This window comes from Periplaneta americana, chromosome 10 (genome assembly GCF_040183065.1).
Source record: "Periplaneta americana isolate PAMFEO1 chromosome 10, P.americana_PAMFEO1_priV1, whole genome shotgun sequence".
NCBI lineage: Eukaryota > Metazoa > Arthropoda > Insecta > Blattodea > Blattidae > Periplaneta > Periplaneta americana.
In genome coordinates, this window is record NC_091126.1 from 182,997,786 (window position 1) to 183,016,910 (window position 19,125).

General features: G+C 33.9%; 1 protein-coding gene across 16 annotated transcripts in view; it reads right to left on the reverse strand.

The window, feature by feature from the left end:
* The window catches only part of mon2 (Mon2 homolog, regulator of endosome-to-Golgi trafficking), a 272,572-nt gene that overhangs the window by 41,199 nt on the left and 212,248 nt on the right, over positions 1–19,125 (reverse strand). For 5 of the 16 annotated variants that reach the window (XR_011334645.1, XR_011334644.1, XR_011334643.1 and 2 more), the window contains exons 28-29: positions 9,346–9,428; positions 5,907–6,088 (exon numbers count right to left, since the gene is read on the reverse strand). Coding sequence is in view for 8 of the 16 variants with exons in the window: in XM_069838580.1 (XP_069694681.1) it covers positions 5,925–6,088; positions 9,346–9,428 (247 nt within the window). In the remaining 8 variants the exon portion in view is untranslated. Of the gene's footprint in view, positions 1–78; positions 6,089–9,345; positions 9,429–19,125 lie in introns of those variants that run through there. The other 11 variants (XR_011334650.1, XR_011334648.1, XR_011334647.1 and 8 more) reach the window with 8 other exon arrangements.

Consider the following 19,125-nt stretch of genomic DNA (forward strand, 5'->3'; position numbering starts at 1 on the left):
TACTTGTACAGCAAAACTCCATTTGCGAAAATCAGAAGCCATTAGAAACATGAAAGGGACATAATTGAAGCAGTGAAATGTAACTGAACAAAATTTATTGTATTAAATTTGATTTACAGAAAACTCTTCCAACCCCAGTGTTAAAAGCAAGTGCAGCTTACTACAAACGTCAATTATGGGTGTACAATCTAGGAGTGAACGAAGTTGCCAACACTGGTCATATTATGTATGCCTGGGATGAACATATTGCTTCTTGTGGGTCCCAAGAAATTGTCTTGTGCCTTTTATGTCACATCAAAAACTATTGTTTACTAGGAACAAGAGAAATAATTCTCTACAGTAATAGTTGTGGTGGCCAACACAGGAACATAAACTATACTATACAGTACAATGACAGTGAAAACATACGAGAACAGCAGAAGTTTTTTTCCTGGCCACAGTTTTTCTAATTGCAATCAAGATCTTGATGTTATCCAAAGGAAAAGAAATATCATCCTCATATTTGCACCCACGTGATTGGTGTATGGTGACTGAAAAAGCATAGAAGAAGGAACCAAAATCTGTGGTTCGTAAGATGGGTACTGATCAATTTTTCAGTACAAAATCTTTGGAATAAAATGTAACAAATAGAAAAGTAAACATTAAGGCAGTGAAATTTCTATGTTATATATTTTTTAAATTAAAGACTTGATTTTATTATACACAATCATAATGATATCACAAATGATGTATTTAAGTTTCATATTTATAAGTTCAGTAGTTTAAAAGTTTTTTAAATTAAAAAAATAAAATTGCATATTTTCAAAATGTTTCTTCTCCCCAAAATTTTAAGCATAATATCTGGCATCCTTTTTTACATTACCTTTGATCTTTTTATAAAGGTTCTATGTTTTCACACTTTTTTAGTTTTGCCTTGCAAACATAGGGGAAAAAATAAACCTATTCATATTAAAAATTATAAAATTTACATAGTGCAAGCACATTTTTATTTTCTTTTTCAAAAATTATTTTGCTTTTGAAAAAAAAAATGCCAACATAACTTTGTTAAGCATGCTTTAAGGCAGTGGTCGTCAGCACTTGCTGAAATGTGCAATGGGTAAGTGGTGCCGTCCCATGTGCACCGTTGTGCAGCGGGAAGAGGTAGAGAGCATGCCCACTAGCAGCTACGAGTCCACCATGGTGCACTGTGTTCTCTGCGGGTAAGAGATGCTAGCCCAGGGTGCTCTGCACTGACGACCCCTGCTTTAAGGGAAATGCAGTAAAAATTTCAGCTTCCTAGCATAAAATCTGTGGAATCCTTAGCAATGTGAATACAAAGAATTGGGGGAAAAATGAGTTTAAAAGTTTGTATGCATTTTAAACTTAATCAGCTCAGCCTTTTTAATTATTGGCAGTCAGTGCAAAGTAGACATCATAGCTTCGTTTCACAGAAAAGAGAAAAATATGATTTCTGACCAAAAATTACCAAATTTTCACTCATCTCCCCTTAAAAATAATAAAAGTTCAATAGTTGAAGACACAATTCCTCAAAATTCACAGAGACCATCCAAAAATTGTATTCTACACCTATAACTGCTTTGAAGATGCTGGTTTGAATGAATTGGACATTGCCAAAAATCAGGACGAGGTCATTCTGTTCGTGAGTTCTCAGAAACTCTGGAGCTTCTTTATCCAAATGGCTGGGCAATCATAAAGGATAAAATCAAGGATTTATTAACTCTTCTGAGTTCGTATCATCATCATCTCCTCTTACATGTCTCTCCAAGAAGAAATTCCTGCACAAAGTGAAAGTGAAGAAAATTGAGGAAGATATGCTAGTAGAGATATAAGATACCTATGTTTGTATAATAGTATACGAGACTAAATTTTCACAAAAGTTCCTTTCATACTTGTGCCATACTTGCTCATTATTGAAGTGCCTAAAAACAAATTTTATGTTTTAACAGTGTTCATGTTCATGGTTAAAGCTGTCTAATAGTTAGTAATAATAAATAATAAAATAACAGAGAATGCAGTAATTTTTTCTTTGTGAAATGTGCACTTTGAATTGAAATAAAAACTGATCTATGTTCAGTGGTTATGTTTTTATTATTTCTCAACTTTCACCCTACATAAATGTGGGTTAGGCAATTCTGGCTTTGGGCCACTCTTTTTTAATTACTATATTACATGAAAAATAAACAGAAAAGTTTTTTAAGTATAACTGGGAAATCTGAGTCTTTTGCCAGAACACTAGTGCTACAAGGTATTAGAGCTAACTAAAAGGCTACAGCTCTGTCATTCCATTATGGAGCTCTAACTTCGAATTATAACTGGGTTTAGTGGAGTCTGTGTTGGACAATATCTGTGAATACTAAGAATAAAGAAATGAAAAATTGGTATAATTTACTTTCACATATTCTTCTGATAGTATACTGCGTCCTCCTCAGAGTTCTGTTCTATTAAAATCCACGTACCTTTGGTTTCTCAATCTCGGTCAAATTTAAGAAAAACAGAACAAGAGAAATAATTGGAGGGGAAGGGGAAGGAGAAGAAATCCGCCTAAACATCGACTTTTAGAAAATGAACATTACAAAATATAAATGCATGGTTCTCCTTGAAACAATTCACATAAAAAATCTGACATTCATGTACACACTTCCATTATAAATTAACAAAAATTACTGAACATGAACAAAATTTGTTGAATAATTTAGGCACTACAAACTGATGCATACAGACTGTATCTTGTATCAAAATCATCACTTCGAGATTCTAAGTGGCAATGTATTCTTCCTACTATTGATGATAGGGGAAACGAAAATATCCCCAGAACGTCTGTCAAAATATATTTTCTAGCCACAATTTGCAATTGGCTCTGGCAAAAAACGAATCTGCTGAACCTCTGGTGTAAAACTTCGAATAATAAGACAGTACATATTAAACATTTTTATGTACTTTTTCACCGACATCTGTATATGTGAATATGCATTTTATAACAAAACCGCAAGAGTGTTTTATATAATTAAAATTTTCAAATGTGTATGCACCATAATGGTGATTCAATAAAACATGGTGATTGATATAATAAACAAAGTAATCTGTACAGCTGAAAAAGTACTCAAGCACAGATGAAATTATAATATAATATGTTGATAAAATGCTATTTGTGATAGTGGTGAAGGGAAACCATAGCCTACTTTGGTGGAGTGCAGATGTACGGGACGCATGTTGTGTTTGGAAAATAAAGACGGTGTAATGACTTTCACTGTAGCACAAATAATTTTTATTGTGGAACATTTAGTGAGAAAGAAAGACCACAGAAACTGAAGCGACTTTTAGACGAGAGTATCTGGAAACATGAGTTTCTGCCAACAAAATTTTTAAGACGTTTATCCCGAGAAACAAGTTATCTTACAGTAACTAGACATAACGTCATGCTTAATTTATTTATTTTTCATTCATTTCTTATATCAAATAATTTTATTTATTATCCATTATATCGTTTATTTATTAATTGAATAGAACATTCTATATATTGTATGGGCAAAGAGTGACAAAATTGGATGGCTGACTGTAGACCCCACATTTCGTTGAATCTCCATGTAGTCATTATGTAGTATGCTTAATGAAAAATGCTTCAAACTCGATATTATGTCATAAAGTGATAAAATGAATTTAACACTAGAATGCCCAAATGGGTCAATTTCACCAGATGGGATCTTAAAATGCACATATTCTACAGTAATTATTTTTATAAAATCATCTCCTTTCAAGAGTTCTTCTCAGTATGAAAGTGCTTCAGTTATACAAAGAATCAACTTCATTAACCCCAATGGCCAAGGGGGGTCATTTCAACCCAGGTATGAGTAACGTTATTTTTTATGCATTGGCAATCCTGATTCTCATTTTACAATTCGGTTCATTTTATTCACGCAACAATAACATTATGTATCTGGCATTATGTAACAACGCACAAAATCCAAGATGCATTTATATACCTAGATTTCTTCGTAGTATTCCTTCCAACATAAATGTGACAAACACGACAAACACACTGTCTTGTAGACCCCATCGGAAAATATTACATAGAAATGAGTTCATTGCTGAGCTCCGAAAAGTTACAAATAAAGATTCAGATGGGGAGAGATATTCTCTCACGAAGATGATGATGATTTTGTGCCTCCACCAGAAGTTTCATCCAGTGATTCTACAGATAATAATGAGATTGAAAACACTGCAGAAACATTACATGAAAATAAAGAAACAGGTAGGTTTTATTATTATTATTATTATTATTATTATTATTATTATTATTATTATTACCATTATTATACTTGATTATTCAGAATCAGAAGACCAACCAAAACGTTGCAGATGTGAAATAAAGCAATACTATAAGGAAAACAAGAGTATCAGTAAATACCTACATTGCAAGAAAATGGTCTGTGGTAATGTACTAAAAAATTACATATCTGTGTCAAGTGTGTGTGATCATCGGATTTGCAATAAATTATATCTGGCAGTTTGATGTTCATAATACTGCAGTTTCATTTCTCCAAAAAGTATCATTTCTTGTACTACCAATTTTTGTCACATTGAAGTAAAATACCATTGTTAATTAGTTCAGTTGTTCATATTCCCAGTAAAATGTTATAAATGTATCAATATAAAGTTAAATATAAATACTGAAGTAAAAGTACATAAGAATATCTTATCAGAGAATTAAATGTTACAGTTCACATTAAATTGACCCGTTTGGGCATTATATGAGAACAGAAACTGCAGGCAACCTAAGTGTTAATGTAGTGTAATGCATTTGTATTTTGACAAGATGGAAGAACAAAAACAAAACTGTAGACTTAAATATGCACATCAGTGATCAGTGGGGGGGGGGGGGATTTGAATGACAGTATGTGAACAAAAATTTTAATAAACATTTTGAATTCATGTTCAATAAAATAAACTTTTCGCACCGTACTAAGTACTGCAGACATGAGCTGCTTTAATTAAAGTACATTTGCGTTTGTTTAATGACGAAACAAATGTAATAATTTTCTGATGTTTGATAGTTCAGTTCTTTCACGAACAAAATATCTTACCCAGGCTTTCTAGTCAATAAAACATATAAAAATAATGCATTACTCTAAATGTGTTCATTCTATTAAACTTATGTACCGGTAAGACATGCAGGTAACAATATCACAAGAAATAAAGACTCAGTCTTTTCCAGAAACTAAATGATGAGGTACCATCATATTCCAAATACGTCACAAAATAAGAAGGGAAATAAAGTTAAATTATTAAGATTTTCAAGTTAGAAGTGTTGCATTCAAAGAAATAAGCCTTATGGGAACAACACTGTTCCAGCAAGTAATCATTTGAACAATGCCCTTCATTTGCAAAATTCCAGTCACAAGGTGATAATGAATTATATGAATACAGAATACAACACTGTATTCAAAGAGCATAAAATTTCTGAAAGAAGTTCCTTGCAGGCAGTGTCACGCAGTAAGTATCATACTAAGCATTATCCAATGTGGGTAGTTACAATTCTTCAAAGCTGAGTAGACTAATCTTTACTATGCCCCTTAGGAAGTTGAAATCTTACTACTCAAGTCCTACGTAATTATTACCTTGATCACATGTAGCACGAATATGACTGATAAAATCTTTTCATATTTCAGGTCTCTTCTATTTCGGGGTTATTTAGAGTTTGCTATAATTGGGTCATTATCTTTTGTTCAATATTTCCTTCCTAGGAATAAAAATGTAATTGGAATATACCCTACTACAACTTTACATGGATGACGTCAGCACTGTACTACTATTAGTGTTCAATACATTAGACAAAAATGCAAATGCTTCTAATGAAAAAGATTGTAATCACAGCCTCACACAACTTGTATGGAAACTAGAATGTCTACCTGTGCAGCAGGTGCGTGTCACACGCCATTGGGGTATGATAGCATTACAGGAGGTTGAAGGAGGTCACAATATTGGAGCAGAGCCTCTCGAAGTGAATGCGAAACTTGCGATGATGCCGTTGTTGTGCAGTCCACTAGATACGGATACAAACCAATCAGCTGTTCCCATGATGATCTGTCCACTGCATTTGCAAGAAAGAAAGGAAACACCATTTACAATGTTTATTAAAATGCAACAAAAAAGGAAATTCAATGATGTATAGCATGTAAGTAACAGTTATCTTGCATTCTTAGAAGTGGCAAGTGTGAAGGAAAAATTGGGTCTGACACAGTTCAAAGAGATAGGGTTTTTTTTAGTTCGTTATTTAACGATGTTGTATCAACTACTAGGTTATTTAGCATTGATGGAATTGGTGACAGCGAGACAAGGCCGAGGATTCGCCATAGATTACCTGACATTCGCTGTATAGTTGTGGAAAACCTAAAAAAAAAAACCCAACCAGGTAATCAGCCCAAGCAGGAGTCGAACCCAGCCCTGAACAGAAGGCAAGTGTCTCTATTGCCTCAGCGACATCATCAGTTCCATTCTCTCATTCTAACTACCAGTCACAATACTCAGAGCATTATTAGAGACAACAATATTTTTGCATTAGCAGTAAATTCAAAATGCTTCCAAAATAGGCATACTCATATTTTTCTTTTTATTCCATTTAAAATCCTTTACCAAATAAGAAATCAACTAATAATGTGAAGTTGATATATGTATTTCTAAGAAACAAATTTGAGAAAGAGACTATGTATGCGTTGATTTGGTTTTTATAGTCATCATCTTCATCATGAAGAGAAGGATGGCATTTTCAGCAATATAAACTGTATTCCCAAAATTTTCTCAAGCAGTTGTAAATGAAAGAAAACAACACACTTTATATATTCTATTATATAACTATTTTGTTTGGGCTGGATCAAAAATATCACTTCATGTTATGTAAAGCTTGTAATGAAATTATCAGGTTAACAAATTGCTAAATTATCAGTTTGTACTTAATAGCTCATTTCCTTTTAAACTTCAGTCCCTTCTGGAAACAAGACTCAGTATGAGATCTAGAAAATGAAAATATCAGTTGAGGTATTGTTGTGGTGGCACTCATAAATGAGTTTCTCTGGCAGGACTTTTGTGAAAAAGTATCTATATGTCATCTAGAATATGGACTGAAGTGGTATAAAAATTAAATTTAAAAAGTAAACAAAATTTAATTTATGTAATGAGAATTTTTACTTATCAAGAGCAATACTAGTAACCTCCTAAAATATCTCTTCTGTTCAAGGGCAGGTCCTTCACTGTAAACCCAGCATTCTCCCATCTAAACTCTTTTCTGCCTTCCTCTTCGTATTCACATACAATCTATATATCCTAATGTTGTCTATCATCTGATATCTTTTTCTGCCCCAAAACTTTCTTCAGTTAACCATTCCTTCCAGTAGGCAGTTTTCTTTATTATAACTGCATTTCTATTACTACAGAGTTGTGTATTTGGTTAGAGTGATGCATAGAATGACCACATATTATATATCTGTATTACATAGTAGTTATAAATTACATAGATCTGTTCTCCAAGTTAATATTTTCAAACAACTGCTAATAACAAATATTTTTTTTCTACATGATTATGCCCACCATATCATTAATACCATTCTGCTGAAAATTGGAGGGACACAAACCACAGAGACAGCAGTGATGACGAGTCAGACACATGGTTATGATTCTTTTTTGTGTGACCCACTCTTCATTCACAACTATGAACATCAACTGTCTGCATACCTCGACTTTCATCTTTCATTATTTATGTAGTAAGGACTTACAATAAAAGGCAAGTTATTAATGGTACATTCTGGTTACTACATCCCCAAAGCAAGTGATCTGTAGCATGCCTATTCATTAAGAAGCAAAGTTAATTTCAGAGCAATTCTAGAAGTTACAACAGAGGATATATTTGAGATTTCACCCACGACTTCACATTTTCTAACTTTAAACGCATTTAATAGTAGATAGAGTATATTATGCTATACCAAACTCTTAGAGATGCAACTGAGGCTTATAATTTTGTTATCTATAATTTTGTTATCAGTTATTGATTCCAATTTTGAAACAGGGTAATTGTAAACAGGGGGTAATTGTAAACAAATGCTGTGAGAAATATAAAACTGTCAATATAAAAATTTTAATTCGGAGAATATTGAATTTAACATGTTGGCTAACTTACAAAGCAGTTTGGCGCCAAATAGGAGTAACTAGATATGAATGAATGTTCTGTATGAGTCTACAAAAAAAAAAAAAGTTGAGGAAGAATTTTGTTTCACCTTGATTTTTGGCTTTGTAAGTAAATATACACTGCTATTTTTTTTTAAGAATATATTGTTTTTATGAGTAATGAATAGTAGTTAACATTTATTACATTGTTTTTAGAGATCTCCCATAACATCAGTTAATTAAGTTAAGACGTGTTTACATTTGCCTCATAGTTTTAATTGCTTGGGGGGTAATTGTAAACACGAATTTGGTGTAATTGTAAACATGTTTTACTATGGTTCCAATTTCGTACTTTTCAGTAATAAAAATGTCAAGGATTTAGAGAAAACTGGTAACTACAGTTATCGTGAAGCTCTGGAGATGTACAGAGTTCCTATACCCGTCATATATCATAAGTTAAAGGGACGAAATGTACCAGTAACCAAAACTGAAGCTGGAAGGAGTACAGCCCTTTCTTCTGAAACAGAACAAAAAATAGTTCAGTGTCTGATAGCCCATGAGAAAAATGGTGTTTACAACTACTTCCCTCTCAAAGAGGTAAATGTAAACTAGCAATTAAGGGGTGAAAAAGTCAACCTTATTATTTTGACCTCATTTTCAGGGAAAATAAAGGTCTAAAAATAATACAATTTTTCCTCAGTCATCTTTACTGTTACTGAGGGTTATGTAATGTTGAAATACATTTGAAATCAGTGAAAAGTGTTTACAATTACCCTGGTCTACCCTACATAATAATTGTGTCTAATGCCTGTTTTTAACTCTACATGCCAGAATTACGAGATCTCAGAGAAGCAGATATTAACAACACATTTATAATGGCAAATAACTTTCAGATGCAAACAACAGAATATATTTGCGACTGTTGGTGGAAAAAGAACTAAATTACTTATAAGAATACTCTCGAGTGAAATAAAATAATATGGAATATAGTTTATGTACCCTACCCCAATTTTCTCCTGGCCTAGTTGCCATATTGGTGTCATTTATAGAGGTTCAGTCCTGTTTTCGGACAGTTGAATAAACAACAACAACAACAATTGTTTACTTGGTAGCAGCAACTGCTCATATCCTCATTATGGTATACAGTACTTAACATACTTCAATAAATCACTGCTAGAACTGTGCTATTACCTTTTTCTGGTGGTGCTTTTTTCAATGATATTACTAACGTAGCAACAGCTTTCAATACAAAGGATATTTCCGATAATCTATACCTGTAAAATAAGGAAAAATGTACTCTGAACAATTATGTAATGTGAAATATTACTTTCTCTACAAAGATATATACATAGATTGAAGAATATTGAAAAACTTAAGGACATTAGCCTACTCAAATCGTTAAGCTTAATATCAAGCAGAACTCATATCACCTTCATAATACGAGGGTGATCCAGGAAATAACAACAATTTGGCTGTTATAGCTTTAAAAACAAATGTACATTTTAAAAAATTATTTCCCTTACATAAGCGAAGCTTATTTTAATTCTCCATCTCCTCCATATCTGTCCACTCGGTTGTCTCCAGTGTATTAAGCCAGATGTCCACTGCATTCATCAATGCCAAATCACTTCCCGTTCAGAAACTTTTCGAGCTTAGTGAAAAAGTGAAAATCACTTAGAAGCAAGGTCTGGACTGTAGGGTAAATCTCACACCCAAATTGATGCAGCAGTGTGAGGAGAAGCACAACATCGCGAGAAAGCATTTCACGTCATCTGTTTTTGATGGCTTGCTGAAGTTTTCTTAGTGCCTCACAATATCGATCTGCATTGATCGTAGTGATCTTTGGCATGAATTCACCAATAGAACACCCTTACGATCTCAAAAAACCGTCACCTTGACTTTTCGCGTTGGCAGAGTCTGTTTGAATTGTCGTCGTTTTTTGAGTGATGAGGGATGCTGCTACTCAAGTGATTGGCACTTACTCTCCAAAGTTGTATGAGACACCCAGATCAATTTCTATGGGTTTCAACTTGTGAGCATTCAAAATTCAAACAACACTTCTCGACTCACATTCGGCAGGATTTTGAACGCTCACAAAATTCACAATAACAATTTGTTACAACCTGCACCCACAGAATGCTGAGAAAAGATGTTGAGTAAACCAGTCGACCTTGAATAGAGGAGGCAGGAATGTGCAAATGGTCCTTGCTTCCTGGATCACCCTCGTATTTAAAAATGTGCAGGAATTTAACATCTCAAGATTCAGGACTGTGTGAAATAATATCGAAAGTAAACACGAAATAAACTAAAATGTAATGAAAATCTAGAATGAGCGATATTTGCAGATTACGTTGTAATATGGACCACATGCAGAAATTCGGCAAGTAACCACATTCATACACCTGAATCCACACTTAATAAAACAGTACAGATATTACAATTGTAGGGATCAGTGGAATAAGGGCCCATGCCACAATAACTAAGTTTTGTAAGAGAAGAGTTTATTCCACTGAGATTCTCTCTCTTCAACTGAAGAAGAGAAATTTATAAATGCTGGTAGACACATGCCACAAGACTGGAAGTTCATAAAAGAGGTCCTAGATGGCAAGACCTATCAGTTTATCGAAGAAAGTAAAAATCAATAGGAATGTGGCATGGGCCCTTTTCCACTGGGCTCCTCAATTTTAGACATTAGAAAACAATATGGAGATTAACTTTCCGAACACCAATTATAATAAGTTATTTCTGTCTTAAGCATAGTAATGAAGACTTTGATATAAAACTTAGTGATGAACAAGTATGTGACTTTGATGGAGATCATTGTGGTGATGGGTCTGAGATGTAGGGATGTCCAACATCATGTTGGATAACTTTGCCCATTCCCTGATGATGGAGGCAACATACAGCTCCAAAACGTTGACTGTTCCTACACCTATGACACGTAAGCTCGCAACAGAATCAATAAATAAATAAAAGTGATTTTTTTTAATATTTAGGAATTCAGTTCGAGTGTAAATTAAACTGGCAACACCAGAAAGAGAAAGTTTAACAAAAATAGCAGGAACAAAATGGGTAGGCTCACTAAGAATATTAAACCAAACACACAACATTTACTTGAAGCCAGTTAGTATAAGGAGCAAAGGAAAGGAAAGTACAGTAAATAGAGTAGTGTGCAAATTAATCCGAACACGACATATTTTTACATTTTCTGTCATTGTTGGCCTCACAGCTGCTCATACTGCTTTAATTGACATCTGTAGTACGTGTAATTCCATTGTTGAAGGTCTGTAGTTATTATTTTTTTTATAATTTGTGACTTTTGCCTGTCGTTTTGTACTTATAAGCATTTCAGTTGTGTTGAAGACTTAATACTGCAATCCTGTGTACATTCTGTAGTCTTCACAAATGGATACAACTCCACGAAAACGGTCTAAAATTATAACATTAGCAGAGCATTCTTCTATGACACAGAGGCAAATTGCTGCAGAATGTCACATTGGTTTGGCTACTGTTAATTCAATCATAAAACGATACAGGGAGACTGGATCCATCACACCCCAGAAAAAAGGAAACTGTGGCCGGAAAAGGAAGACTTCACCTGCAGATGATCGTTTAATTGTCAGGAAAAGTAAATCAAATCCTAGACTAACTGCTGTCGACTTAACCCGCGCGTTAATGGCTACCACTGGGGCGAATATTCACGTCACAACAGTGCAGCGTAGGCTTTTGGAAGCTGGACGAAGGGCTCGTAAGCCTATTAAGAAGCAACTGCTAACCCCTGTTATGTGCAAAAAAACGCTTAATGTGGGCAAAATTACATCAACACTGGACAGTGAATGACTGGAAGAATGTACTTTTTTCTGATGAGTCTCATTTTGAGGTCCACGGCCACCGTGTTTCTTACGTATGGAAAGGATCCGAAAAAGTAACAACAGCTCATCTCCAACAAGCACCCAAATACCCCCCTAAAGTAATGTTTTGGGGTTGTTTTACACATGAAGGGCCTGGAACATTAATACCTATCAAGGGAATGATGAATTCTGACAAATATACTCACTTATTGGAAACCAGAATCGTACTCCAGCTGCAAAAATCATTTCCGGATGGCAGAGGTGTGTTCCAACAAGACCTGGCATTATGCCATACGTCTCGAAAAACTACAGAATTCTTCAACAAGAAGAATATTCAGGTACTCCCCTGGCCAGGCAACTCACCCGACATCAACCCCATTGAGAACTTGTGGTCAATTTGCAAAAGAAGAATGCAAAAAATGGATTGTTCTACAAAGGAGAAGATGATTTCTGCCCTCATTGGTGTATGGTTTCGCGATGAAGAAATGAAGAATATTTGTGGGAAATTAGTGGAATCCATGCCAAATCGTCTCAGAGCTGTTATTAGGAACAAGGGAGGCCACATAGATTACTGAGGTATGTCTTAGATCCTTTTTTTAATCCCGTTTGAGTGTTTTTGCATAAGTAATTACGTTGTTCGGATTAATTTGCACGCTACTGTACATGAGATAAATTTCAAAATCAGTTTCTCAGAATGGTTACTGCAGCTGTTAAATCACACAAGAATTCGTGGTTCTATTTTAATTATACTCTAATTTTAACCCTTCAGAAATGTAAATCCACTTTTTTTTTTTTTTTAATATTTTGAGAGAGAGAACTATAAAGGAAACCAGCGACAATATTGATAGCATACTTATTCAGGTATAGGATGATCATTAGTTTTGAGACGAAAACTGGACAGGACCATAGTTTAACGACACAAAATGAGGACATGTACAACATATCAGATTGTCCCCTCTCCCCTACAGAAAGTTGCCAAACACTAGTTCAAATGTCACTAGATTCCTTATTATCAGCAAAGAAAGTATTATTTTTGTTGCTAGAGAGAGCTGAAAATGTTGCAAAATCCCTATTTAAGCAATACAAAAGTTAAAGAAATTGTCGCCAAAAAACAGTTGAAAGTATAGATTACAATACTTGTTGCTCCTGGTTGATCCAGCAACTACTTATTGATTTATACTATATAGACATTCAAAACACTTGATAAGCACTGTATAATGAATTTAATTATTTTCAAATGAAAATAGGACAGACACTTTAGACGTGGAATTTACGGCACTGACATGCAAGTAATAAGATACCTACATATTTAGAGCAAAGATCTGATAACCAGAAAACTACCACAAACCTATTTTTCTTGTTTCATAATTATAACTGAGGAAAGGGCAAAACGACTAAGAATGCGTAAGTACATAAAATTAGTTTGTAATCAATATGGGATAAGGTGAAAACGAACTTTGTGAACAATAAAACATTAAGGCAATGGTATCCTGTGAAAACTTTAAGAGTAAACATAAGTGTTTTCCCTGTAACAATATCACACAAAATGTAATAGTGTTATCTGTAAACAATACGAGGTAAATGTAATGGTATTATCTGTAAACAATACGAGAAAATGTAATGGTGTTCTCTGTAAATAATACGAGGTAAATAATGGTATTATCTGTAAACAATACGAGAAAATGTAATGGTGTTCTCTGTAAATAATACGAGGTAAATGTAATGGCATTATTTGTAAACAATATGAGAAAAATGTAATGGTGTTCTCTGTAAAGAAATAAAAGATAAATAAAATACGAAGTTCTCTGTAAATAATACCAGAGACAAATGTAGCAGTGTTCCTGAAAACAATTCAGGATAAAAATAATGGTACAATACGAGATAAATACAATGGTATTCTTTGTAAATAACCTGAGATAAATGTAATGCGTGCTCTCTGTAAACAATATCAGATAAATAAAACGATAATCTCTGTAAATAATACCAGAGATAAATGTAATGGTGTTCTCTGCAAACAATATGCGATAAATGTAATGCTGTTCTCTGTAAACAATATGCAATAAATGTATTCGCGTTCTTTGTAAATAATGCGACATAAGAACAGTAGCAGCAGCAGCGGCGGGGGGGGGGTGGTGGTGGTGGTGGTGGTGGTGGTGGCTTGCAGTGGTAGTAGTACCAGCAGCAGTAATAGTTAGTATTATGTTTAGTAGCACGCATTAGCATCTACAGTAATTTTCATCTGTGAACTACATAGTTAAAATAGAAAAATTATTTAAAACTTTTGTCAAATTAAACCTTGGGACAAAGAGATAAATATAAAAGCGTACCATGAAAAAATGCAAGATAAATGTAACGATGTTCTCTGTAAACAATACGAGATAAATGATAAATGAAATGATGTTATCCATAATACGATATAAATGTAGTTGTGTTCTTTGTAAATAATGGGATATAAAAGTACTTGTGTCAACATTAGCAGTAGTAGTGGTGTTGTTGGGGTAGGGGTAGGGGTAGGGGTAGTAGTGGTGGTGGTGGTGGTGGTATGTTTGTATGGGTCATCAGCATTTACAGTTATTTGCGTCTGTGAAGTAGAATTATTAAAAATGAACCCAATTTAAAGATGACACATGTAAAATTGTGTGGCGCCATTTGGAATATTCTCGTTGCGTCACGAAGTTGGCACGCATCTAGCAAGAAGGAGGTGCGGGGAAACACGAACCCCTGACGCTCACTGCAGTATGGAGCGAGAGGGGGAGAAAAGCTACTATGATGGAGCGGAAGTAAGGAAGCATCGAGACGCGGATCTCTCTCGAAGATTCTGAAAATCACGCGAATCGAAGATTCGAGAAGTTATGGTGTAATAAATAAAAGCACCAGGGTCATTCCATGCAAAAAAGTATATTTTTGAACCATAATGTCTCAAAAGTTAAAAATATTGTAGTAGGTTATTTTGCATGTTCTAAATATGAATTTCAAGGAATACTATATTTATATCTTTCATAGTTTGGCAGCAATCAGAATTTAAAATAATGGTTTAACAAAGAGCATGGTTTCATTCATTGAAGTTTTCTTACTATGTAAAGAAAGATGGAAATATTATTTCAATGCAATTCGAAAAACGAGAGCCTTCTTTATAAATGCCCTTAAAATGTAAAACATATAATTTTTTAAATAGTTACCCACCATCAAATAATTTGGAAAAATATAGAACACAAAATGCAATTCATTTTTACAGACGAAAAAACATGTATTTAATTCTTTAGGATTTATTGATTGCACTGTGAAAATTTCAGAATAGTGACTTAAATATCATGTCAGTTTTTTATAAAAAATAACTCACTGGAACAAAGGAGCTCAGCAGGTAGGCTCTCCAGTCTTACAGAATGTTGCGCGATCAAGGTCAGGGAGAAGGACGTTTGAGATTGCTCATCATTACAAAGTCTCGCGAACGCTGTGACCGCCACACACAGCAAGTGATTTTCAACCGTCAGAACAAAAATTAATAATTTTATTAATTTAATTATTCACAGGTTTTCTGAGATAAAGTCATAAAACTTGGGAGATGGATTAGGAATAAGATTTTCTTTAATACAAATGAAATTCGCATTAATTTAATTTGTTGCACTCAAATATAAAACTTTCTCTTTCTTTCAATGAGCATGCATGCCTTAATATTATTTGGATTAGTCTTTAAGGTATTAAAATATGGTTATTCAGGTTTACAATGGCATCTGTTTAGTTTCGATGACACTTTATATAGGGTGTCTAGAACATTTTAAATTATGTATAACATGTAACTACCACCCATTTCCCATATTTTTCATATTAATGATATGGCGGTCATAGTTGGCAGTTTAATTTATTTTCATAACAACATTATTATATTAAAAGCCCAAAAAAATTCATGACATCACTGGCATATTCTTAAAATTTTGTATGGAATGACCCACTAGTGGCAGACAAGAGAACGATCAGTCTTGAGTCTTCAAGTATACAAGTGAGTCTTTGAGTAAGCGAGGAAGCCAGCCTTTGAGAGCATCTGGAAGACCGGGGTTCGACGTACAGAGAACCGTAGCCGAAAGATCTGAGTTCGACATGTCGTGGACCGTAGGGATTCGACGTGCAGTGAACTTGAGTGAGTCCGTAACTGTGGCAGTGTCCACCAGGCGAGTGCGACGCATCTGGAAGACTTGGGTTCGACGTGCAGTAAACCGCATCTGGAAGACCGGAGTTCGACATGCAGTAACTTGAACAGTGAGCTAGAAGAACTAGCCAAGGCGAACGAACTGTGAACTGAGAACTGACAGTTTCTTTCTGCACATAGTGCATTGTGAACAGTAATTGAAATTAGGAGTACATTGTTGTTCTTCTGAATAATACACGTCGTGTATTGTCATTGTCATCGTGTGTTGTGGGGTGAATTATTAAGAATAAAAGTCACATTGTTATAGGGTGCGTGGTGGTTAAAGAGAATAAAAGTCACAATAGGAACACATGAGATCGTTCAACTAAAACATTAACATTACGAGATAAATGTAATGGTGTTCTCTATAAAAGATATGAGAAAAATGTATTGGTATTCTCTGTAAAAAAATGGGAATTAAATATAATGGTGTTCTCTGTAAATAGTATGAGATAAATATAATGGTTAGACAGGCAAAATATGAATTTTCATATTCTAAACCAATTTGCTAATGGAATGGAAATGAGGAGCGTTCCTTCAAAAGCCAGTAAACACTTCAAACTAAATGTCAGAAAATGTGTTTTTTTTTATATGATTGAAAACTATTAACCCTAAATACTTTATTCTTTTACTATCTTATTGTTTATTAAAGTACTAATGCTACTACGTAATGAATATTTTAAATTTAGATTTATAAATGGAAAAGTGAGAGTACAAAATTTACTGTTTTTTCAAAAAGTCGCTAAACGTCAAGACATTAAAACATGAAAAGTTTGTTAATATTTAAGTCTTAGGATTTTTTCTGTAATTTTTAAATCACTTTCTTTGCTCATATTTTATTTATAGTTTGTAATAATTTATATTACTATATTCTAATCTATATTTTATTAATTTTTCGTCTTGGTGAGAACCAAAGCATTCATAGTGTGAAATAAGGAAAACTGTTATGGATTTTCTGAAAACGCAGGTGCCTGGGCTTTCCGTCTTTTCCAATCAGACATTCAATTTAATATTAATCTCCAGTAATATCTTTGTAAAATTCTTTAGCTAATGTTGGTATTTCAAAGTACTTCGTGAGGTTCAAGATGCCCTCCTTCCCCTTAGTGACCATAATCTTCTTTGGCAAAGTAGCTGTGTTCATTATTTCCTGGATACAGGTCTGATTCAACGTGATCTCCCTTGCAGGTGTTTGCCCTCCACTGACAGCAGTAAGCATACTTTGTTGTTTGATTTTCTCCAAGTTATCACTCAGATTATAATTTCAGAGGTCATGAAAAGTAATTTATCCTTAAAATATTAGTACTATTTTCATTACTACACAGTTTTTAACATGTTTTAATATCTTATTCGAATTAGTTTCATTATTACAATTTAGAGCTAGATTTCATTCTCGTAGTACAAACTGCGCCACTTATATTCCATTCTTGTCTCAGTCCATGACAATCTTTGCTAACTTGCTGTGCTGTAAGTAGCTAGTAACTTATTCTTCTTCTAATATATATTTTACATTGTTGGTGTAAATATAAACCCTGTGTGGTGACTGGGGTTAAAGAATGGTCCCAACATAGTTCATGCATGTCATAAGAGGTGACTAAAATGGACACCCAGTGTCTGGAGGTATAACTGGGACACCCTGCCTCCAGGGGATATAAATATGGAGGCAATGGGAAGGTTAGCCATCACACCATTTTACATTGGGCTAATCACCCATGTAGAGGTAAAAATGATTCGGAGACTTAAACGTAGCCTCAGACTGAATGGATCTGTACGACAACGTAGACAGGAATGGCAGAGATGGATAGACTGAGGTTACCCCGACGCTTGACAGCATTATGGGATAGAAGAAGAAGATCTAAATATAAAATGCTATCTAGTCGTCATATGTTGCGTATTCTATTCTGCTTATAATGTAGTTGGTGTTTATCGACTTTTGTTTTAAATGATCGAGAGCGAATATAGAGTTTTGCAAAAGATCACAGTTTTCATTGCCTTATAACTGCAGCAATAATCAACTTTCGTAAAACTGATTTCACAGGGATACACGTAACATGAATGTTGATATGTAACCACAAAAAAATTAATTTTGAAAATTTTGGTATTTATCGACTTTTGAAAAAAGAAATTCTTCCCAAACAAGGATTTTCACGATTCATGATGTGTAGAATTCAACTGACTTCCATATTTCAAAATATTTTTTTGGCAAAATTATCATATTTCATAAAAAATCTTCATTTTGCATAATTCTTCGCCTATGTTAATATTATAATATCAAAGAGTTTGTTTAATTTTCAGTCTATCACTTATCAAGGTAAGTGATAGACTGAAAATTAAACAAACTCTTTGATATTATAATTTACGAACTTATCTGAATTTTTAATATGACATTTAAATTTACGATAATATTTCTATAATTAGTGCTGAACTGGGTTTTCCAGACATTATAAAAAGACAAGAGACAGATTTTCCAGGAAACATTTGAAAAATCTAAGTCATTTATGCATTCCACCAATATTATGAGACTTGCAAGGGCAAGTGATACCTTCAAATTTCCGTTTATAGTCATTGAACTTGTACCGTGAAAGAATTTGAGAAGCCAAAACAAGTGGTTTCTATTCTACCTTTGCTCATTCCTTCGAATCCAGTGAAAGTGTTTTCAGTGTTTTCATGTCTACTCGTACATGTAAATTAATGTTTTAAACGTGTTTCGGCCATCAATTTTGTAGTTTGCTTACTTTCTCCTCTTTTTTGCAACTTCATAGGTTTTCATTGTACAGAAAGTGTAATCTTCTGCCAGAAATTACAAAGAATTTACTTGAGTTATAATGTAACCAGTGTTGAGTCCAGCCAATGTAAGAACAATTTTTTTTTTTTCAATTTAGTTTAAAAGAAATGAGTTACCCAGTTCTTATATTCGGGTAAAGATTTTTGGTAATGCTG